Source organism: Colias eurytheme, chromosome 15 (genome assembly GCF_061535395.1).
Source record: "Colias eurytheme isolate Ceu_HAF_F1 chromosome 15, ilColEury1 Martin Lab GWU primary, whole genome shotgun sequence".
Taxonomy (NCBI): Eukaryota; Metazoa; Arthropoda; class Insecta; order Lepidoptera; family Pieridae; genus Colias; species Colias eurytheme.
Window position 1 is genome coordinate 1,064,462 of NC_142994.1, and position 25,828 is coordinate 1,090,289.

Sequence of the window (25,828 nt, forward strand, 5' to 3'; positions counted from 1 at the left end):
AGAACTGTTTAAGGAATTATTCCATCGATAAATGTGTGCAAACAGTTCAAACGATACAACGGCAATATTGTTCAAAATGCTCGTATCTTGTGAGTCTGGTATTTCCCCGGTTAGATATGAACAATGCGTGTCACAGTTCAGCTATAATAGTGTCCCACACATAAGTTACAAAACAAGCGATAAAAGCCGGGAGATAAAATGGCCTATGACACAGAGATTGCAAACGCTACTACTTCATAGAATTTTTATATGTTTACGATATACTTACTACACTATTCTACTCAATAACTTTTATCTTGGCAACGATAACTTAGAAAATATTACTTAAGTTCTTAACTATTAACTAGTTCTTGAAACAAATTTGCTAATTTTGCACGTAACTCATTAAAGATGTCTTTTGTTGCTTGTAACAGTAAAAGAAGACTTCATATATCCAAACTAACGTTCGCCTCACAATTGGTAGGATAGGAATTAGGAGTAGCATTAATTAGAAGCCAGCTATCACAACTCCGGACACCTGTACGGACACCCGAATAATTTTAACCAGAATTTTTCACGAGAACTCGAGCAAGGCTCGAATTTACACCTCTATTTGTTGGATCCAAAGGAATTTCGTGCATTTTTTTCGCCTACCATTGAGTGATTGTGACAGCCTCCCCTGAGGGTGTCAGATTTGTTGGTTCATTTCTACTTATATATACAAATTGTAGTTTCTTTAGTAACGAAGCGCTAACAATACGTGCGGAAACCGGGTTTAGTATTTGTCGAATGTTTCGTGAATTTTCGGTAACTCATGTAGACGTGATTTTGTTACGTAAGCGACTTACCAATTGTATATGTATGAGTCCGTTGAATTACATTTTGCAGTGTTTCCTTTTATTTTATTTACGATGCGATCGACGTTTAAGCTCTTTAGAGGTGGAATTAAAATATTCCATATTTATTTTCATTGTTATTTATTTCAACGAAGAACCGTGAACCGTGTCTCCTAGTGAGTATGGAAAAGATTCGGTTCACATCTGTATATGTGTACCATAAATCTCTCTCTTTAATATAACCATTTATTTTCCTCAAACACTGTAGTGTTTTGACATTCCCACATTAACGAAACAACATTCTTCACATTACACCCCATACTGTATAACGTGTGTACAATCATTTGCAATAAAGTCCTACCATGGTCCTACCCTTAGGTAGTCTGGCAGACATCGCTTAGTAGTGATAAGGCCGACTTTTTGGCTCAACAGTTAAAATAATTGTCTTTTAACATTACTTCTATACAATATTGGTGCTATAAAGTATATAATATTATTGTTATCATTAACCATTTTTCCTTCGACCATTTTTTTTAACCAAAAATCGAAACAGGCAATTCCAAAATTATCCGGCAAAATATTGAAGTTAAAATAATTAGAAACAACCGCCCCTTATCACTACGGACATCCTGCGATATCCTTATCACAGGATGCAGTAATGTTTTTATTTATATATTTTTAACCCACGTTTGTTAGTTAGTTCGCGATTTATTTGCGAGTGGTGGTGTGTGATCCGGTAACCTTGGATTAGTTTTATTCAGTTTAAAATTTATTCTGTGGTGAAAGTGATCACGTTTTTATAGATAGGCAAGTACTTACTTTTTGTGTAAGGAAATCATTCATTACTAGCGGTCCGCCCCGGCTTCACCCGTGGTACATGTTTACGTTTTCTCTACATAAGAACCATCCTCGTACTTCAAGGAATATAATAAAAAAAAAATTATCGAAATCGGTTCAGCCGTTCTCGAGTTATGCGCTTACCAACACATTTTGCGATTCATTTTTACATAAAAGATTATCACGACATTTCTATCAGACGTATGAAATTTTATAAATTATTTTATGTATGAGCAGATATTTAACAAAAAAACAATAAACAATTTGTGTACTCTATTAAATCAGGTACTAAATAAAAACCCAAATTACAGGTACTTAAGAAAAATTTATGCAAATATTTATTTATTTATTTATTAGTACATCACTAAGGTACACTACATCATCTAATCTTTTATTTATTTTTTTGTAAATTCTTACTTTAAAGGATTTATAATAGCGACATGTAGATTTTTCTGAAATTTTAAACAATCGGTATTTATTTGGCCATCCAAAATAACCAAATTAGAGAAACGTCTAGAAACTTGAAGGGAACACAAAAATCTGTAACAAGCCCATTGTGCTTTATCAAAGGAGTCTGTTAATTATGGCATTGAATAACTTCGCTGTTTAGAAAATGTGAATAAGTTACAGACTATTTGATTAGTGTCGTGCTTTGTGTAATCATTGTGAAATTATGTGCACTTTTTGAATTTAAATCGAGTTATTCATTCATACATTGAAGTGAAATAAATGATTTATTTATACATCTAAAGATGACGATACAAATATTTCTTATTGTTAAAATCTCGAAGTTCTGGTTATTTAATATTCTTCATTATTGTCGTTAAAATGAAACAAGCGTGCATTTTAATGAAATTTTAGTCCTTCCTATTTTATTTCATTTCACAATGTTTGTATTTGCCAAATATAGTCTCAAAAATTCGATCGCAATTTTATAGTTCTAACACATTAAACAAAATTCAAAACAGTTGGAGTCGTTCGTTACAAATTTCAATAATAATATCGTATGGAGCATTCGTAATGGTTTTAAAGAATTCAAATGCAGGAACTTGGAAAATTCACCGACGTCGTCATGTGAACTGCTATTAAAATAAAATCTACATATTTCACTCAAACAGCTGAGTTTAATATTCAGTTCTAGATATTACGTTGATAACCTACTTCTCTTACATTACATTGAAATGGTGTATTTATACGCTTTTCGTTTATAATAAGAGCTATATCATCAACGATTATTTTTTTATTACGTTGCAATAGTTCAATTACTCGAAAGTTTAAATATGATGATAATTTTGATTTTCCTCTCGTATAAAGCTTTACTTTAGTATCGATTTTCAGCTCTTCAACAGACCCATAAAGCTAGTCAACTTCAACAACGAATTACTAAGCTTCAACGTTCGTCAGTGACCGCACGATATTCTTATATCTTGCATTAAAATTGCGCCCTAACATCACACCAATTCCACCCACTATTGCACTATTCCACTATTGGCTTGCGACAAGCCAGTTGACATTTAAAAACTTCACATGCAATCTGCATACTCAATTACTAACTCCAGTAATGAGGTAGAGTCCGAACTAATTTTATTTTCTTCGAGTCCTTTGAGTTGGGCCTCTCGGGATGTTTGCCTTAAATTAAAAAGTTTCAGCGCGCCGTCTCGGCATGGCCGGTTTATTCCTTTCTGATACTTTTCCTTAATGGTCTCATACGATTAGAGTTCGGATTAAAAGGAATTTTATGAACCGGGATAAGCTTTTATGAAGTTGGTAATGAGATATTTTTGAAACGAGATTAAGACGCTGGCCCCGTATTGATAACGTCGCACTTAATCACCTTGTGGATTACGTATGCCTAAAAGGAATATTTTAAAGTAGAGATTAGGGTGCCTCTATTTATTAGGTATGAAATTAATAAAGTTTGCTGATGTTGTTACAAATATTGGAATATTCATGAAGCCACGTTATTATCGTATGTTTTAATCAATATTTCTAGATTATAGTTTTTATGTTATGTTTTGGCGTCCTTATTGTAGTGTATTTAGATATATGAAATTTGGTCGGAAAAAGAAATGTAATGCTATTTAAACCAAGATAGTAAAGCTACAGTTGTTGACAAGGAAAAGAATTAAAACAAATCAATAAAAGAACAAAAATAAAAGGCATTAGAGAGTAAACACAAGTCTCCTAAAATATTAACAAACCACAATTTTACAAAGAAAATCAAAGCCAGCTAAAAACCTTCTTACAATATAGAGGAAAATTATTAGTATATCTTTTGTACATAAATAAAATGTTTTATTATTAATATCCTTTCTGTGGTTCTTTGATATGCTATCTATTAGCGATATTGAATATTACATTATATTTACTTCAAGCTTTTATCGTCTCAACCTTATTTTTAAGTATACGTAATTTTATTTTACTTACTAACTTTATGATATATCACATAAAATATGTCGCAGTAAAATATGTTTAAAAAATGTCATAATAATATTGAATTTTTTTTATTCTAAAAAAAGTACGTTTAACCCTTCACTGTGCACTCCACGTTTCCGCGCGACTGCCGTTTTCATACAATGTTTATCCCCCATTTCCGTTTTGTTTTTTTTTTATGACGACAGTAGCTTGTCTTTCACGAAGGTTGCATCTATGTGAAACTTGATTCAAGTATGACTTTTAATTTTAGGTGTGAAATTGTAAGAAGATAGTTTTATAACTAATAAATAAAAAAATGTATTTAAATATATAAAGAAAAATATGAAATCCGTTTAATAATAATCGATTTGAATTGCGTTGTCTGTCAGTCAAATACGATTCCGTTTGATATACGACATATTTAATACACCTGAGTTTTCTCGGCGTATAGGAAAGTGATTTTTCGATTTACGCAGAACTCACGCTTGACCCATTTTTGTAGTGCCGTGGAAATTAAAGTGTCACATGGAACTGTATTGAAAAGGAAATAAATTCTCTTCAAGATTATATGCTTTACGAATTCATAGATTTGTAGATTTCCGTATAAGAAAGCGGTGATATTAAATTTCTGTTATTTATGTGTTAACGTTGTTCCACTGGGATTAGCATGCTTTACATACAGTTTGTTTTTATGAATTTTCAATACTTTTAGGGCCTTAAAATAAAAATAAATTTATTACTTGATGGATTTTTTTGTAAACTTTAGCCACGTAGAAAATTTTTTGGTATAAAAAATATTATAGGTTCGCGTCACAAACATGTTATAATTATGAATTCACAAATTTTATTAATATTATAATATGAGCTGTAAGTTAAGCTTATTTTAATTTTTCTTACATGAACGTATCTTGTCCCCAGGCCTGGGCCGGCTCCACCCGTACGGCTCGGGCAGTGGCTCAAGCTCCGGTAGCGGCCGCCGCGCACGGCGAGGTCTCTCCGAGTCCCCGACCCCCACGACCCCCACCTCAGCATCAGACAACGCATCTGACGCGACCCTCACGGACTCCGAGCTACCTCTCGCGAGGGACTCCACACTGCTGGTGCAAAACGGTAAGAATCGAAGAACTAGAATTGATAAGGAGGAACAGATGAAGGCAATCGTGATAATCGTACGCTTATTACCTATGTTAAAAGTATTTTAATAGTCAAAAGTGTTTTTGCATAGATTGTTAATCCAAATATTGGATAATACAATTTTTTTTTATCTTTGTGATGTCTACTAGGTTTTTTACTTCTTAGAAAATTGCATTCCACGTACATCATTCACATTCAGAACTGTTTTCTTATTTTGTAAATGTCCTCGATTGGTAACAATTAATATACTAAACATTATGCTCTTGATATGTGATAGTGCGATTTTCTCGAAGTAATTGAAGTAATGAATTTGTAACTAAAACGAGATCGTAAAAGAAAGGAGTATCTTATAACACTCAATTGAGATTGATTAAAGTCAAGTGACGTGCATGAGTAGGATATTGAACAAACTGCCACGATATATCTGATACATGTTGCATAATTTTATTATGAAGGAAATTTTCAGAGCATACCTAATGTATGATTACTTTCCCCAAAATATAACATCACTTATCTAAATTGCCGTACGAGGCAGAATGAAGTCCACCGATGTAGGGACGACCCAAATTAAAGATTAAACACCACTTTCATTGTACACTCGACAAATTATCCCTAAATTTTGGGAGAACCAAACATTGGCCGAATAAATTTTGCTCCAACAGGAGGTTGAGCCAAACTAACCGCGGTAGGACAAACGTTACAGTAAACGACAAATAAAAGCAACGATAGTTTAAATTGGAACCCAAAAACTGTATGTAAACAAACAGGGTCAGGAAAGTTTTCGGTCCATCGAAAACATGTGGTGGGATCGAATTGTTTCCTTCTAATATTTGTGAAAGGTTATCCTTGCTGTGCTGTATTCAATAGTTAATTAATGTTCCTAAACTTTTGATAACAAAACAAATAAGGTATACAAATTACATACATTGTATAGCAAGTAGAATCGGATGCTAGACTCTCTTGACTAAAACGTACGGTAAAACGCAGAAAAATATCGTCATTAAACAGCGTAAAAATCAAATAAGAGTTTAATTAAAAACCGAACAATACTCGAACACTTGAATTACTTGAGACAATAACTTCCATTAGAATTAGTGTAGACTCGTCGAGAATAGATTCAAAGGCATTTCAATAATAGTCCCCGTTTTGCTGAAACAAAACGGACAACTACAATGACCCACTAATTCTATCGAATCGTGGTCCATTCCAGAGTGCACAAGAATTCCAATTTAATTGCATTCAATGAAATCCCCGGCGATTATAGTCTACGGTAGGCAAATTAAAAGCGGGACTCCGTCGGTTTTCCTATTCAATTTCCATGGAGGGTAACGCGATAAAAATCCATTACGTAAGCGCTGAGAGGCCTCACCGTCGTCTTGTTTTCAAAAATGTCATATTCACTGGAAGAGTCATATCCCTTGAAATTATCTCGTCCTATTTATTTACTAGATGGCTAACTGCGGAATATTTTCTGGAACCAAAGTCTCTCCGTAAATAATATATTCCTTGCATAATACGATAAGCGAAACATTTTCTGTCAAGATTAAAATCTGAATATATAAAGCACGCGACATAAACTAAAATAGCAGCTCCACAAATATTTGGAAGCTCATTATTTAGTGTACGTGACACTCGCTCTCTTCTAGACGCGATTTATATCTGAAACACCATAATACAATTCGCTTGCAATCACATGCTTCATTTTGTATTCCCGCAAACACTTTTCCCCTCCTACCTCAACGCTGCATCGGATTGCAAAGTCGTTTAATTTTATAATGTGTCTAAGTTGCTTCTCAGCTACGTTGAATGCGCTTTTGCCATTAAGGACATTTAATATTACTGGGCTGTGGTTGCTTACGGGATCCTACTTACGGTGTATTTGTAATTTGGAAACTTCGGTGAAATCTTGCTTTAATAATATTCTAATTTAGTAACAACGTTTGAGAAATTCAATACTTAACATAATAATATTCATCGCTCCTATCCGTAATAATTTGGGAAATAACATTTGCTTTATTTCATGGATTCGTAACCCAATAGTGCTATAAAAAGTGGCGCGGTAAACAATAAAATTGATGCTTTATGTTTATTCCAAACGACAATTACAAACCAACCCTTTCGTTAACATCGTTTAATTGAATTTGCTAATAAAAGCCCAGCGTAATTTACCTTAATCAAAAAAGGTACGTCAAATTTGATATTTGACATACCAAGTAATGAAAAGGACGATCTTTGTTTACCGAATCGTTATTTGCGTCAGAGATGTGTTCCCGGGAATCAAAATAACAACATAAAATTCATGTAGCTGAAAAAAGTTGGAATAAAGACCAATATCAGTGAGCAAATAACGTTTGACATGTGAAACTGAACGTAACCTTTGTTGTTTCGATATTTCTGCGACTGACTTCGGAGACAATGATTAAAGCTCAAAAGGTTTTGTTATATTATTGGCAGAAAGCATAGAGAATATCCGGATTTCAATTAACATTGTCATTGTTTCGCTGGGTATTTTGAAATAAAATATTTTTCCTGCTTTGCTTTTAAAACCTTTTTCCCAGGAGCTATCCCACAGGAACAGGTTCATAATGGGATGTTTCAATATTGTTTTGCATTAAAATTGTATGAGGAATGTTGACATGAAATTTTATAAGCCCAAAGAAATGTAAAGATGGCGTGAAGTTTCGATAATTATGTCGTTATTTTTATAGCACCTTTGTTCGGTCATGTCAGACGTAAAGCAATGTCTTATACGACTCTATCTACACCATGAATGGAACTAATAAAAAAGAAATTTTCAAGGCTTCGCTCATGCTCAAGTTTTGACAGACCCTTAAAAAGTCCACATCGCATCGATTGCCGCCATAAACGAGCGACAGGTCGTAAACGGGAGGTGTAAAACAATTTGATACGCAGTACCAATGACATTTTTATACGACAATATTTTGGTAGGACCAGTGTCACTTTTAATTGCCTCTATTAAACGCATGTCCCCGGCCTGTCGAGAGATAGATGGACACGTACCGTTCTGAATAAGGGATTTATAGCATCCTTTTCTATCTCTGATTACTGCAGTGTGAAAGAGTGAGATGTAAATATTTATCTGTGTTTCGAATGCGTTAATAGTTGCAATGAAAACAGGAAATTCGTTTGAGCGTAGACGCGCTTCGTTAAATTTTTATGTGTCTGTTTAATGAATGAATGTCCTTTTAAATTTCCATATGGCGACATCGTTTAGTGGATACCACGCTCTGGATGCCGGAAATGTTTCAGCTGCCCTTTAATTCACCTTTATATTTGATCTTTAAATGCCATTTTAACGTTAACAAAACAAAATTTCTAATTTTACATTGTACATTTTTGTTAAAGTCAAATTGATGAACTACATTTGCGACTGCTTGATCTACGACATTTCTATTTTAAAAATACTTTAGTATTATATTCTCTACAATGAAAATATGTTCACTGCCTTAAAGAGTGAAAGAAATGCTTGGTGTATTTTTTGTATCAACTTGTTCCACGGAAGTGGCAAGAATATGATGTCATTAATGTCACCGGCGCGCACTTTTTCATCTTCTTTACTATTTTGCACCCCGGAATTACGGAATTAAGGTTTCCGTATTCATCCATCAAGGGAATTCCGTGAAATTTCGTTCGCTCCAAGCACCCCTTAATCCTTAAGACGAATAACTCAAAGTTACGAACGGAGCGGAATAATCGCGAGGTTGTGAAGAGTAAAAAAATGTATAATTCGTCACTTAATCCGCGACGCTGTTGGGGCTTCGAGTGTAACAAATATCCAGTATTACCCATGACGGATGAAGTCTCTTGTTCGATCTCGCTCCTGTTATCTCGCAATTTCGTTTGTGTCAAAGAACATAACAGCTGATGAGTGTCACTCAAAAACATATAGATTCCTGACGCAAATACAAATTAAACAACTCAAAACCAAAGGTGCACTCCACCGCTCTCCGCTTATCGTGAAACCTTTATGTCCCGTCCGTACTCCTTATATGTTTCCGCTTATTATTTGTACCGATAGCTTTATGCGACAAACGAGAAGCCGGGTCCTGCTTAGTCTGCTCGAAAGCACAAAGGAGTTTGTATCAGTCGTACTCGACAGACCCGAAAAACTCGACTCCTTTGAGATTCCAATCCTTTAATACTAATTGAATCATAATTTCGTAGACGAAGTTTCTTTTTATAAAAATCTTTTGGCCTCGCAATACTCAAAGGCCCGAGAAATGGGAGCGTAATAATCTTGAATTTTGAAAGACCACGAAAGAGTTTCGCGTAATCGGGATTAAAATTTATTACGTCGTTTCTTTCTTGCGACAAATTAAATAAATTTCCGTTGTTCATCAAATAAATAGGCCGCTTATTAAAATCGTAATACATAAATATCAGAACTCGTTCCATTTAGTGAATAATTTTCCGTGCAATAACTCGAAAATGAAACAATAAGTTTTACACCCGCTCCAACCTACCCGGCACAAAAGGCGGGCCTGTCTCATATTACTCGTAATACCTTGCTGTAAAATCAAAAAACAATTTCTCGCGCACGCGGCAAGCGATAAATCTCGGAGACAATTTCCGAAATTTTTCTATCTCGAAGATTTACACAGTGGCCCATCTCAGAAGAAAATCGCACCTAGAATCCCATTATCGATCCCTATTCGCGTACAATTTGCGCGGTGCTGGCGGTACGCCGCGGCCTCGCTGGCAATTTTCAAACTTAAATGAAAATAACAGCGTCGCTGCGGAGTTTTCCCTTTCGGTAGCTTCTTCAGTTCGTCGATAGTTGTTGTCTTCGCCAGGCCCCGGGCTATTGTCTCCAAATGTACCTCTAGTGTTAGTTTTGTGCGCGGAATTCTGTATTGCTATAGATGAACTTATTGGATGTTCGTACACTCCAACAATAGATAGAGCTTGAAAAATTATATAAGTCTTATTACATAACTTTCATATATGGCCAGGAACGTTAAATAAAAAGACGATAAATCACCGCGCCGAAACTTGAGCCGTTGAAATGTTTTGAAACAATTAATGTATGATAATGATGCCTATGGGACCTTTTTAATTTCGTAACAGGAGTAATAAATTATTAACATTCAAATTGCCAAGAGAATTATAATTTGTTGAATAAATACAAAACAATATGTTAATTTTAAAATCCGACGTTGTATGTTTATGGAAAACAATGGCCTGTTTGTTCAGAACCTAAATCTGATCTAACTTGTAAATATGAGTGTTGCTGTTTTTAATTTTTCCCGTATCCGTTGGGGAAATCATTATTTTAAGTTAATTATTAGTTTGTTCCGTTGTTTGAAGTGTAGGGTAAATTTGCCCTGATTTAACTTTATAGATTTTTCGCAGCTATGCAGATAGATATTGCCTGTTAGTTATTTAAACAAGGCGTTTTTAAATTAAGTTCTCTTTCAAATATTTGAAAGCCCTTTTTATTTTACAATCGATAATTAGTATCAAGTTTTGAAATGAAGTTACATTAATGACGGTGACATTTAATTTGTTCAAGAGAAATCTATTTGCAATCCTGGTGATAAAACATCTTAGAAGAACAAACAAGAAAATATATAAATTATTCAAGTCAAAGCAGTAAATGTCGTCGCAAATATAAGTTGGGAGCATGTGCACTTTCCCAGGAACGTTATACTGAACATATTCATCGCACTTCCTAGAATTGTTCGCGACTAAACATTGCATTAAGTAGATACAAAAACGGCTATCAACATAGAAATAACAGATCTTACATTGTAACACTTTACACCTTAAACCGATATTCGTATTTTATCCAAGACAAAGGCTGAATAACAAAATATGGACCATATACGGGAAACACAATTGCGCATAACGAGATTAAAAGCTGCTGTTAAAACAAATCCTGCAGTATATAAATTTATCGTGAATTCCGGATTACGCTATGTATGAATAGACTGGTTTGGGAATCGATATTCGCGCGTCAAAAATCGTGGATGACGCTTCATAGAAATGTTATGTAATAAGTAATAACTAAGACAATTTTTATTATTGTGTTACATTTTCTCGTCCGTATTTCAAAGCTTTTCGTTCATGTATCGTGCTACATCATTTTTGTGTGTTATAACTAATGCCTAGAATATATTATGTTTCATGGAGTTAACTTTTGAACGCATGTGGGAGTTGTTATTAAATAAGCAAGCCAAATGTCAATCATCGAACGATCTTAGCTATTAGCAAACTATAACTTATTCAACCGCAGCGTCTCTAACTTATTTAACTCAGTATATTGATCTATAAAATAAATGATTTACTAGGGTTATTCAAATTTATAGGTATTTTATAATTCGTTTCCACCCCTTACAAAAACTAACATGCTAAACTCTGTCGTTAGAATTGCAAAAACATCTGCTTAGTAAATTTTATGTATTTAGTAACAGATGTATCTATTACATTCACAAGTATAATATTTAATAATAACAATCTTTATGTCAATAATTATCACTTATTTATATTAAATGTTCTATTCAATAACTAATACACAAAGTAATCAACTGCCCGAACAATTTCTTATAAATAAAATCGAATAGACCCAAATGTCCGCGTTAATGATTCTTCACAATACCGTGATAAATTCTTTCCACATAACATTACCTTTAATTATATGACTCCATTGACACGAGGTCCACAATAAATAATACGAAATAAAATACATTGGAAACGCGATGTCGCGACAAAAGCAAAGAGATATAAAGGAAGAGGCAATTTTGCCTCTTTAAGAAGTTATAGTCTTGCAACCTTGTGATGTCCTTATTGCATTGGAATAAGCCGTCATCTATCGGTGATAGTAATGTGGTACTGCTAACACAAATACCGTGTTGCGATTTTTTTTTTCGTTTGGGGTGAGCCGTTTTTGAGGGTTATATATCGTTTAAGAATTTACTAAGCTGAACAATGTGTAGTTGTTGACTATATTTTGCCTCAAGCAACGTGAAAATGCCCTAATTTTATATTTTAACTAGCGGTCCGCCCCGGCTTCGCCCGTGGTACATATTTACGTTTTCTCTGCATAAAAACCATTCTCGTGCTTCAAGAAATATAATAAAAAAAGAATTATCGAAATCGGTTCAGCCGTTCTCGAGTTATGCGCTTACCAACACATTTTGCGATTCATTTTTATATATAAGACTAGCGGTCCGCCCCGGCTTCGCCCGTGGTACATATCTACGTTTTCTCTACATAAAAACCATCCTCGTACTTCAAGGAATATAATAAAAAAAGAATTATCGAAATCTGTTCAGCCGTTCTCGAGTTATGCGCTTACCAACACATTTTGCGATTCATTTTTATATATAAGATATTATTGGATCAGAATGTATACTTCTGTAGAAATTACCCGTTTAGGGACATAACGTTAAGGCACACAAGGTATAGTAGGAAAACCTCTATGTAAGTTAATTTTTACGCATATTTTAATACCTAGCGCATACATTAATAGCATTAGAATTACCCTATACATTACTGAAAACATGTATGTCGCAGTCAGGGTCCATTCACACGGGCATTAGGTTTAATGCATTACCTAATCAATATGAAGTTAATTGGTGTAAAACGGCTATGGACGGCACTTAGCCTGAAAATCATAATTTACTATCGATATTTCAAAGTCTCTCTTTATAATATGGGAATAAAATTTTGTTTGAATACATATTTTACAAATTGATTTTGAATGTAAAGGATTCAGTGATCTTGTTTGTTATATGTATATTCCTTGAAGTACGAGGATGGTTCTTATGGAGAGAAATTAAACTTGTACCACGGGCGAAGCCGGGGCGGGCCGCTAGTAAAATATAATTTACAGAGTGTATAATTTGTGTATACAACACATGTATGTAGGTGCTTAATGTAATGACATATTTACAAGGATAAAAATACCACATTATAAGTAGAGCCATTTTAATAGGCAACATTTGACAGTTCAACAAAATTCAACAACGTAACCTAGTAACGACGACATAGAATAACATGATATTTCGTTTTGTTAGAACTGCACATTTGCTTAACTTTTTTCAATAACGATTACATATTTATAATAATAATGACCGATGCAACTAATTTTAAGATTTGATTTTACTGATAAACCATTCTAAACATAATAAACATTTTCTTATTTAAAGAACTGACGTCGCTACAATTTTGTGTCAATAAACCTTTTTCTTTATAAATACCAGAGACGTTACTCTAAAAATCGAAATCTGACATCTAGAATCGAATGCATTGGTTACTTGGGAATAAAAATCATCATAAATTATTGACATGTGTTTCAAGTTCGATTGACAATTGTTTCAAGTCCGTATCGATTAATTCGCTTTAATCGATGTTTTTAAGCAGGTTACCACCCTATGAAGATAAAATTGATAGACGTCAAATGTTGCCTATTAAATTGGCTCAACTATAAATAGGCATGCCAAAACTACACTACAGTATAGAGCTGCCATCAATAAATCCTTAAAAGTAACCACATCGAAACATCTATGCAAAACTTCACAAACGTTACATATTCTCGATTCTTAATAGTTTACGTCGAAAGGTTTGATCACAGTAAAGGTATTTGTCCCTTGTTAGGTGAAGTAAGCCGATAACAAGGAACTCACAATACCTGTAGAAATTTCTGAAAAGAAGTTGTTAACAAAAATACGCGGGGCCTGCGGGGTGCTGATAACGTCGCGCAAGTAATGGGATTGAAGCGATTATTTGAGAATTTAAAGGCTTTATTGTAAGGGTTTTTGGTTGAAATGTGTTGGCTAGAATGAAGAAATCAATGAAAATCTTAAATGATAATAATTGGTCTCAATATGTATAGAAATAATCCAAATACCTTTAAAGTTTTGAGCATTATGAGTAAAATAGTCCATTGCATTTTGCATGGCTAAATATAATTAGACATCGTGTGTTTTGATCGATACTATTTTTAAAGATACATTTTGTATATTTCCATTTTTGTATTTCAATAAATTACAACAATTTCTAAATTCCAATACGATAGGAAACATCAAAACAGTTATAGTATAAGAGTCCCCTCTAAAATAGACAAGAATCAAACCAAAATTATTCTCCAACCCAAAACCATGCATAAATTATACCCAAAACGAAATTTACTTCTTAGACCAACCAAAGATTCACAATAAACGTATATTGATCACTTTAATTAAGCCCAAGTTAGAATCTTTCAGCGAATAATTATTTTCAATTAAGGTTATTAATTATTTGTAACAATTGCATACTTGGCCTTACCTGTAAGGGCTAAGGGCTCTTGCTATTCTCTATTATTATGAACTGTTTTGTTAGAAGATTATTTGTTGATTTTAATAGATATAACCTTATTGGAAATCTATTGTGGGTTGGAAATTGTGCTTGTCTTTTAAAATAAGGAATATTATCAATTAACTAAAGCATTAATATATTGTTTTTTTATGAATAGGTACAAATAATAAGTGGAACTATATAAGTCTTTTCCTAACCTGACCGAGACTCGACTTTTGCACCTCTCAATCATTTAATAAATATTAAATAGTCATCCAAATGCATAAATATATTCCATTTAATAAAAATAAATACTGCGTTGCTTCTATCCAATCAAAAACGATTTACATCCAAATTCTACTTCAAAATCCTTAAAAGGAAATGACGCTAAGCGTTCGATACATTCCTCAAGTGTATACAAAAAAGATGTTCCATTTTTCGTGTAAAAGCGCCTCCCAAAATAGTTGCTCAACACCTCAGAGCACAATGGAACCCCCGACCCTCTATTGGCAATGCAGTATAATGCATCATTATACTAGGGATGTACATTCTAAGCATTTATCGATAAATTATATTTCATTGTGGAGGTTCGACGTAAAATTTTAAAATAGTTTAGCATTTTATGTACGCATAAATGTAAATATTAAAGATGCTATTATTAACTATTATTTTCACGATGTAAATTTATTTAATTAATGAAGTAACGAAATTGCATAAAATGGCGTCACTTAATTTAATTTGCATAAACAAATTACCCACAACAATGCAACACAGATACCTACAGATGTAACTATCAATTCCATCAATTCTGAGTATAATATCTGAACGTTTCTGGCATTCGTTATTAAAACCACATAAACTAAACATATCGATAATTATTAAAATAATCGATAAATAGACGTACCGTCACTATTTCTACACAATGGGCCCTCATGTCGCGAACACCGCGCGTGGTGCTGACAAAACACATCGGGTGTGGATTCAATTTAGCTATAAATATTGTAATATTGTGGCTTCACGCATTTCACTCTGATATATGGACGCAGATTTAAATAAACCTTATTGAAAATTGCCTTTTCGCAGTCAATTTTCAATTTATTTGAGACAATCCTGTTTACGGTAGAAGTGTTTTATTTGTTCAGGGAATTTATTGATGTGAAGTGTTTGATTGAATTGTTTAGTTTATTTATTCAGATAAATGTTCAAAATTATTTCATCAAATATTAACTTAACCTTAGATTTAAAGATATCTAAGTTACAGTATAATTGTACAATTTCAATTAGTAAAAAGAGAGAGTACATAATTAGAAATAAACGTAGCAATCTTTGCTAGGTTACAGAGTATTCAAGATATCAGACTTTATTACTTACTTTATATACCTATTATTGTGAATGTTTACAATGTTATATATAGTAATTCATTAATCTATTTTTATTAAGCGTTGCTGTTAAAATTTGGAAACATGCTTTAATCTAAGTATATGATTTAATCCCGGAGGAAACTGTTAAGAAAAATAGCTATTCTTTTCCATAAACAGCTGCATCATGAATTCTATATAATTTCGTTAAGCACATTATATAAAAATGCACATTAATATCTGAGATCAAAAGCAAGTTTACCAGATCATTATTAGAGTTCGCTCATAATTTTGTTAGTTCGAACTCAGCATTTGAGTTTAAATTTTAAAACCTTTCAAGTCCTTTGATATACAGATGGATGTTTTGTTTAAAAACAGACTGAATTTTTGATATCTATACCTATAGTTTGTATTTATAAATATATTAACGTTGCACTTGAGTTTCGGCTTTGGTGGTTCGAAGGCGATTTATCTTCATTATGTTTAAGTACACTTGACGTCTTACTAACTGTATTTTGGGATCGTTCCTGCATTTGTCTAATCGCGTGATGGAACGAATTTTAATTAGGATTCGAAAATTTGAAATTAATTTATTATTTGCGTGATAAATGCTAAACGAATACCTACTTTAAACTTTATTCTACGACAATATTTAATTTTGAATGAATAATATGAAAACTATGTAAGTTATCTCGGATCTATTATTGCAATGTAAAGTTTGTATGAATTATGACCGTTATAAACGCTATCTAAAATCGTTCATTGCCCTTTAATCCTTATTGAAAACCGAACTTAGAACTCCTGTTTCTGCGTGTTATTCACTTTACCAAGGACTTCCTTAGTATTTGGTCGATTATTTTAGTGTTGTAAAACTTGCCCTGATGGAATATTAAGAGCAACAGCAGTCTAAAACCCCTGAATAAAATACCTCAATACGATTATAATACCCAAAAACATATACACCGAAATGTACTATATCAATGTAATATAATAGTCCTTTTTTGCGCACCACACAATATATTTATGTACAAGTTTTTCCAATAAATAATGCAACGGAATCTTAACTGTGCTAACGTGAAGTAACAGTTTCATTCGATGAATATGTTATGCATATCTTCCAAGTTAGTCCAAGTTAGCTACATACTTAGACTTAACAGATAAGTTGGATGTAATGCTGGGTAAGATTTCATACATACATGTCGTGTATTCTGTAAGGGTTGCTTTATGGTTCATTATTGGAATATATATTGTGATATATATTTCAATGTTTCGAGTTTTGTTCGTATAGAGTTCTAATCGTGGGTAATAAATAATTACCAACTTGTTGTTTAAATTTTAAATGATGAATGGTAGTTGCAAATTGTACGGGATAAAAATTTGATTTGTAATCACTCTGACTTGTCTCAAACTTCATCTTTAAAGATGAAGTTTGAGATTAAAGATGAAGTTGTGGTGATCCACAATAAAATCAAAACAGAAACAATATTTTGAAATTTCAGAAATGTCTATCTAAAATTTAAATATTACGCTTAGATAGAATATAAATTTAAAAATAAATATCAAAATTCATATAGTTTTTTTATTTATCCTTACATCTATAAACAACAGCGTTAATCTATAATTGATAGCTAATTACGCTTTAAAAATATTAGCTCGTTTGATGAAAGTTTATTTTACAGCTTGAATGTAGGGTAGTTCATGAATAAATGAGTGCAATCCTGTTAGTATGTTGACAGTGACAGTGACCAGCGGACGTGTGACCAGTGTATCACTTTACTTGTATATTGCCACGGGTCTATTTAAATTGGTTGTCAGTAGTTGCTGATTGACCGAGTTACTCGTTTTAACGTTTGGTTTACATTGCTTGTTTGGTGTGTATCGATTGGATGCAGCAATGTATGTGATTTTGATGATTTTAGAGTTTATCAGTGTTATTACAAAAAAGATGTTAAACAATGTCTAAACACGTGTTTAGTTAAACAGCATTTAGAGCTTTAAACTCTGTCTAAAGATGTGTCTAACTTTCTCTATTACAAAACAGTGTTTATCTTTTGATTAGCTAAAACATCGTTAGGCAGCCAAATGTTATTTTAAAATAGCAACACTACATAACTTTCGTTCAAATGTCTACAGTTCATTCCATAGCGTTCCTTTTTAAGTAAATCAGTTACGTGATCCTATGCAGAAAATTATGTTTAAATCGTTTAAATAGTCTTATTATATATTTGGTTGCTTGTATTCTGCGAATATTTGTACTATTTTAATGAATACGCTGTTATACACAGCTGTTATAAATAAGTTTTGGAACAATGAAAATAATCTAACAAACAACAGTTCGAAGAAATGAAACGCGCTTGTCAGTTTGTCATTGTCAGTTGTCACAAATTATTGTTGCGATTTGTATCTCTATTTGTATTTTCGTGACGATCGTTTAAGTATTTGATACAAATATGAATGCAGAGAACGAACTAGTAAACAAAAATTATCCATGTAATCTAAATCTTCTCTATCAATATCATCAATAAAATCAATGAAGCCTAGATCCATTGCTATTGATGTTTTTAATTTGTTTTAATGTTTTTAGTTTTGTTACAAAATTTTTATAGCTCACACTCACACAGATTTAATTATTTAGCTGTAACTTTGAGGTTAAATAGGACTTTAGACAAGCGTTGAGTCGTGTCTAAATTTAAACAGTGTTTAAACAGTGTCTAACACTAATCAGGGGTTAAACACGGTTTTGTAATAGACAATTTTTTAAACACGTGTTCAACATGCGCTTAACTTTTTTGTAATAACAGTGTATAAATTTAGGTTAATTAAGTGATGGGTGATTGGAAATTGACATGGATAACCTACCTACTTTTGTTTCCTAGAAAATATGGATAAAATATGAAGATTTTGCAATTCTAAACTTAAATAAAAATATGTGCCCAAAAAACGTGAAAACATAGAATTTTTTTTTTGTTCCTACCATAGAAACTAGATCCTTCCTCTTTTAACATTTGCACTTACCTCAAAGAGTAGTAAAAGACTCAATACAATTTATTCTCTTCTCAATATGCTAAACCAATTCTCGATATAAGGTCATTGAGCGTGGACAGCTGGCTCACTGCTCTATATCAAAACAAATAACAACGCCACTCACCTACTTTTCACTTTAAAAATATTTTCTTCCTTCCCAACGTCATAATTTATTTACTTCTCTTTGAACTTTCCACTCGGCTTTAAAAATGTTGCATTTTCATTTTACCGCATTCAATTACATATTATATTAATTAGTTGGTCAATAACTGATATTTATTCTCCTATTAATGAATTACAAGCTTTGATTGTATTTCCGTTTATTTGTAGCCATCGGGAATTGTTATTTTAATTTTTTGTATATTTAATCATCTGTTTGAAAAACGACTTAAAGCATAATTATTTGACTTTCAATAGTTATAAAAGGATTTTTTTTAATGGAAACATCGATAAAAATTGTTAACTTCAGAATATTTAGAATATCTGGATTGACAGCGAATGATTTTAACTTGATAGCATTTGGATAACAATCTAAATTCTTAACGAAAAATACGTTATATTATATGGTTTAATTTTTGTAATTAGTAAACTAACTAACAACTGACTATTTATATTCTATTTCTATTTCTAACCGACTTGTATAGTCAACAGTAATTTTTTTCCAATAAAAATAAATAAACCGGAGATTAAAATATAATCGCCGGTTATGCCATCATTATTAGAAATGTCACTTTTAACGGCTGGTTTGATTTAAACCTCAGTTATAATAGCATTTATACAATCGTATAAAGAATCGTAATGAGTGAAATATAATTACGTATGCTTACAGCAAGTGCCATAAAACTCTAGTTAAGGTTATACAAGGTCATGTATAAATATTTTATTCATACCACGACACAATTACATAACCTATTGCTAATACATACATTATTAATTATACTATGGCCAATACGATTGTTGTAATGAAAACACATACAAAATACATATCTATAAAGATCTAGTGTAGAAATTAACATCATCAAGCTTTGGTGAGATGTTTGTTTAATTTCTGTCTACATTAATAACACCTACTAACTAATTTTATTATGTCTTTCCAACTAAAGGAAGGACCTTCTTATTTATCATTTAAAAAATAGCCCAAAACTATCAAGAAAGACATGGTTGCTTTGAAAGTATAAAAAAAACCTCTTGCGTTAATGTGAGCAGTTGTCGCATGAAAATGCTAACATTTTTAACTGATTAAATTATCTAAAGAATGCGTACAAAAGTGATAATTAATTTCACTAATATAATAAGACCCTGACAATCTACAATATAGACGGTAGTGTGAAGCCAGATAAATGCAATTACTGAGAATCGAACCGCAGACTGTTTTACGTTTTCCTGTTTCTATGGTGAGGGATGAGTCGATGAAATCTAATTTCGTATTAATATTATGAATTCGCTTTTCGGGATATAAACATTTTGATGGAATATAGCATGTTTATAGCAGTTGATTCAGGGGTCTCTTTTTGCTAAATACAATGTATTCCTTTTAAAGATAAATAGTTAAAAGATAAAAAAATGTGTTCCCTTATTGCAATGTATAATTTTACCAATAAAGGATAAACAAAGCTTTTACGAATTTCAAAAAAGTTATTGACCAAAAAATTTTAAACCAGGTGCAGAAAAACAAACATGATGTTTAATAAAGTCTTTGATTAAACACAAAAAATATTTCCAAATTAAAGAATATTATAATAATAGATGGAATTAATGGGATAACACAAATCCGATACAACTAACACTCAATCAACTTTAATATCAAAAGCAAATGTTAAACCATCCCCGCACATGGAACCGTGTCATTGTAGCCATAACGTACCATAACTACGGTGGGTCCTTGTAAATTATGTGGAAGTTACTTCGACAGAGTTGCAAAGGGCACTAAATATTGTAACGGCCCGAGGGATTGAGCTATCTTTACGAGTTGTACTTGGATTAGTTTTTGTTGGATAGCTTATTATGGGATGTGTGTTAAGCCCATTTATTATGCAATGATCGTTCGTATCGATTTTGGGTACATCATATTAATTCTTATGATTTCAATGTAACTTACGTAATTTACATGAAAAATAGAAACAGGAGATGATGAAAAGGCTCAGGTATTACTACGTAAATTGTAAAACAAAAGTGCAGTCACCTACCGTACGTACCGTAAGATTAGGTATTACCCAAAACTCTGCTGATTCTGACAATTATTTTCATATTCATTTTCGTATTTGATAAAGAAATACAAATAAACTTAATTAACACAAAACAAAATATAAGCAAACAAGAAACGCCATTATTGATTTAGATCACGCAGGCCCAAAGGGAAATAAAACTATGACCATCTGTATACCGACGCAATACGAAATTCAGCGGTCGCAAAAACAACCATCAACACCACAAGAATAACAAACAACCTTCAAAGGATTCTCCAGCTCCAATAATTGCATAATTCAACTTTCAAAAAAGCAAATAACTTCCCCTCAGCGGTAACAATGGTCCCCCATTCGATTAAAAAAAAAATCGCTTCCCCCATCTCTATTTCATAATTTGCATCGCGTAAATAAATTTAAAATATGGCGAAACCTTAATTCTTCCCCTCGTATCTTGAACTTTTACAAACGCAAATATTTGGCCCGGTTTAATGTAGTGTGGATGATATGGTACTTCCAAATGCTGTACCGAGTTTGGTTATTTCGTATTGAGATGGGAGCCTAATGGCATAAATGCGGGGATTTCGACATTTTAAGTTTTTATATTTATTGGAATGCAAAATGGGCCGTTTGGGCTTGTGTGTTCATTTCATAGAATTGATTTAAACGAACGTAAGGCTGTTGGCTGCTGAGTTAAGGATACAGTTACAGAATAGAAATAACAGTTCGTTTTTCTTCATAAAATTCAATCGCAAGAGGGGAAAATATTCCCTTGCTTTTTCACTAATAATTAAGGCTCTCATCCCTTTCAACCGCTCAACATTATATTGATACGGTAACAATTGATTTTTTTCATTTAATTTACATTGATAAATAATATAAAAATAATTTTATTACCTATTTAATCGAAAAATTAAGTGGTAGAATAGGTACACTCTGTATGAAGTAGTGACGTAACTTCACTTTACCCAGATTATTTATTGGATTATCTATACTAATATTATAAAGTTGAAGAGTTTGTTTGAACGCACCAATCTCAGGAACTACTGGTCCGATTTGAAAAATTACTTCAGTGTTAAATAGCCCATTTATCGAGGAATGCTATAGGCTATAATCATCACGTTACGACCAACAGCCCCCCTAGTCAAGTGGCTTTCTGTTAGCGTAGCGTTCAATAGAATAGACTACGAATGTATGAGATTGACGTAGGCTGTAGATAAACGTATCTACAGGTTACGTCAATCTCATACATTCGTAGTCTATTCTATTGAACGCTACGCTAACAGAAAGCCACTTGACTAGGGGGGCAGGAGTGGAGCCACGCGGGTGACACCACGGGGAGCAGCTAGAAAGAAAGAAAGAAAGAAAGAAAGAAAATACATTTAATCACAAATACAACATTTTAGCTTACAACTAATACATTTTAAGAACAATAAAAATAAAAAATAAATATTAAGTACATCGGATATATTATTCTAGTATTTGGTCAGTATTTGTGATAAGGTGGACTACTCAGCATTTGCCTCTCCGTATTAGTGGAGAGGCGCCGGTTTTCAGTAGTCCCCTCGACTTGCTACGCTTGGAGCACCAGAACGGTTTTTTGGGTGGTAAAATAAATAGCATAAACGTTTATTATAATTTTGAGATAGGTGAATAAAAGATAAGTAAGATAGTTATAATTAAAAGAAAAAAGAAACAATATATTATATGTCCATATATAAAAAATGAAATGTACATACACAATTACACATATAAATATACATAATGATATGAGCGTATACATTTAGCGCTATTAGGGCTGGTTGAGAAATTCAGCAAGTACAACTTTTCTATACTGATATTTAAAACTGTGCAGTGTTTTGCAATTTCTTGTAGGTGGAGGCAAATTATTCCAGCACCTAGTAGCGCTGTATGTGAAGCTTCCCCTGAAGGCCGCTGTGTAATTTCTGGGAACTGAGAGTTTATACATAGACGCCCGTGTTTCATATAACCGGTTGCCGTCATCCATCCACTTGAGTTTGTTGTAGAGGTAGGCGGGAGCTTTAGTCAGGATCACGTTAAAAAGTAGAGAAGCTAGGTGCAGTCGCCGCCTACTCTCCATGTTTAAGATTTTGTGGGACTTAAGGACAGGTGTTATATGGGTCCGAGCTGGTATGTCCCAACAAAAACGAGCGCAGGCATTTTGTATTCGCTGTATTGAATTTTTTGTGCGTACCAACAATCTAGGGCCATACATCACATCGGCATAGTTAAATTTTGCTAGTATGAGTGATTCGCAAAGCTTTATACGCAGATCTGTGTTCAAATGTGACCTTATGTTGTACAAAACTTTGAGACGGTAAAAGCAGTTTGCTATTATTGAATTAATGTATTTTTCGAATCTAAGTTGTTCGTCGAATATGACTCCTAGATTACGAGCTTCACGTACACGCTCTATGACAGTACCTTGGATGTTTATTACAGGGTTTTGCTGCTCTATACTTTTTACTTGTTTTGGTGTACCTAAAATCATAAATTTTGTTTTGTCAGCGTTGAGCACTAAGGTATTATTAGCTGACCAGGTAGAAATTCGATTTAGATCACCATTAAGTTTAACTAAGCAGTCGTGTGTATCATTGGGCTTGCAAGAGAGATATAAAAGCTAGTATATCTATACAATGTCAAACGATATTCCAATCCAGTCACAGGATACCAGTAACACAAACTTATAAGTGTTTATAAGAAAAAATGTAAATACACAATTGCGCATTCAAGGCATTTCCCGGAAGGCTGGTGACTGCATCATAAATAAATTATGTCTGTATAACACTCGTAAGGTACATGTTCTTTCATACGTTATAGCCTGTAGGCTATCTTGTACTGGCAGAGTATTTTTGTAAATTTGTTTAAGTAAAAGAAACAGTTTATGAAAGGGTAAAGAAACAAAATATTCAATGTAGTAGCTTTCATAACAGTGGTAGAAAGATCGCGTTGAATCTTGCTCATCATCATTACTCCTTTTCCTTATATTTGAAGTGTCATTTACATTTGGAAATTTTCTTTTACACAATGCTTTAAAACGCTTACATCATTGAACCAAAATCCTAACATATCTTCGCCTTAAAAATTCATTGAATTCAACTTTGCAATAATTTGTTCTTTATAAAAAGAACAGAACACGTGTCCTTTTCCAATCACAATCGCTGATCCAATCTTAGCAAAGCCTCATCTAATCTGAAGCAATACCAGGCGATCATAAGCCGAGAGTAGGTCGCTTCGTTTACATTTTCAATTGCATCTCGCTGGCCGACGGCGCTGCATTAACATAATTGCAGCCACTATATCGATTGGGGTATACTGGACGTTGGTTGGAACAGGGGTGCTGTGGAGTCGTTGTGTTTAAAAATGTTAAACAAGTCTCGTAGGTATTAGCTGTATTGCGTGCAATGTTGTGGTTAAAAAATATGATGGTAAGGAATGCAAAATTTACATCCCATTTGAAGAGAGTTTACAATATACTGTTTCATACTGAAATAGACATAGAGAAAACAAGAAGAAATATTTTCATATCAATGTATGCAAAGTAATTGCAATATATTTTTAACAATGGATAGATCAAAAGGCATCCAATCAAAAGAACATACATGTTACCTGAGTGCTTCTTCGTATCTTTTAAATGATTTGCACAGTTTAAAATAGCAAAATAACATAGCCGCTCCACAGATGTCTCTGTCCATTTCGCGGGTAGGCGTAGAATCAGTCAGTAGCCAACGGTGGCAGTAAGATACGATCACGACTGCAAAGGCTGTAATAGCGCCTGTCTATCGAAATTGAATAATACCAGTCATTATGGCCTTTTGCTTGGCGAAAATTTGAACTCGTTTTATTATGGGCATTGTATTGCTCGAGGATATATTTAGGGTATATATTTTTGGAATTACACCTTTTACGTTGAATAATACGCGATTTATGCCTGTCCATTTGTAGATCTTGTACCTACAATAGGCTTGATTTAAAAGAGAAATTATCTGTGTTAATAAATTATATATGTATTTAACCTCAACTTCTGATAATATCAAACCTACGCTCTTACTTAAAATGAACATATTAAGCACGATATTTCTAGAAGCTACGATAATTATTTATATATTATATTGTGTTGCTTTCATGCACTGACTTTGTATCAGTTAAAAACTTTGCCTATCGTGTTAGTGTACACAATTGTATGGAATTTATAATTTTCTGCTTGCTGTTTACAAAACTTCAAGCTCAGTGGTATCACATTGTATATAAATAGCTCAACTACGTATTTTCATATGATATTATAGCTGTTATAAATAGTTCTATGAAGCTTGTTCGCTATGTTAAATTGTTTATGGTTTTTATGAAGAATTATTAAAATCATCTAATCATTGTTTTGTTAAAATTCACAAAAAGTCACTGTACTTAATTTTACAAAATTATAGAAATATGCCTTTAAAATTGTAAGTAGCGTAAACAAAACCAAGTAAAAACCACTTTTATAGTTATTTATAAAGCATTTTAAATATAAACATTGTACCTAGGTAATACGATATTTTATAAACTACGACTTGTACCATCCACACTTACCACATTCATTTAAAAAGGTCTCAAATGAAGAATCACAAACTACGTAATAAACTGCGCATCGCACTGCGCCCAAAACCGTCTTATTAAAGACGTGGTAATGAATGGAAGATAAAATGAAAAACTTAAAAGCGAGCGTGTCATTACTTAAAACCTATTCTGGACTGAAAAAATCTGT

At 32.9% G+C, this 25,828-nt stretch overlaps 1 protein-coding gene across 1 annotated transcript in view; it reads left to right on the forward strand.

The window, feature by feature from the left end:
* Positions 1-25,828, forward strand: part of Ten-m (teneurin transmembrane protein Ten-m) — a 231,386-nt gene that overhangs the window by 76,518 nt on the left and 129,040 nt on the right. The window contains exon 3 of the mRNA XM_090110419.1: positions 4,986-5,177. Coding sequence (XP_089966545.1) covers positions 4,986-5,177 — 192 coding nt within the window. The remainder of the gene's footprint in view (positions 1-4,985; positions 5,178-25,828) is intronic.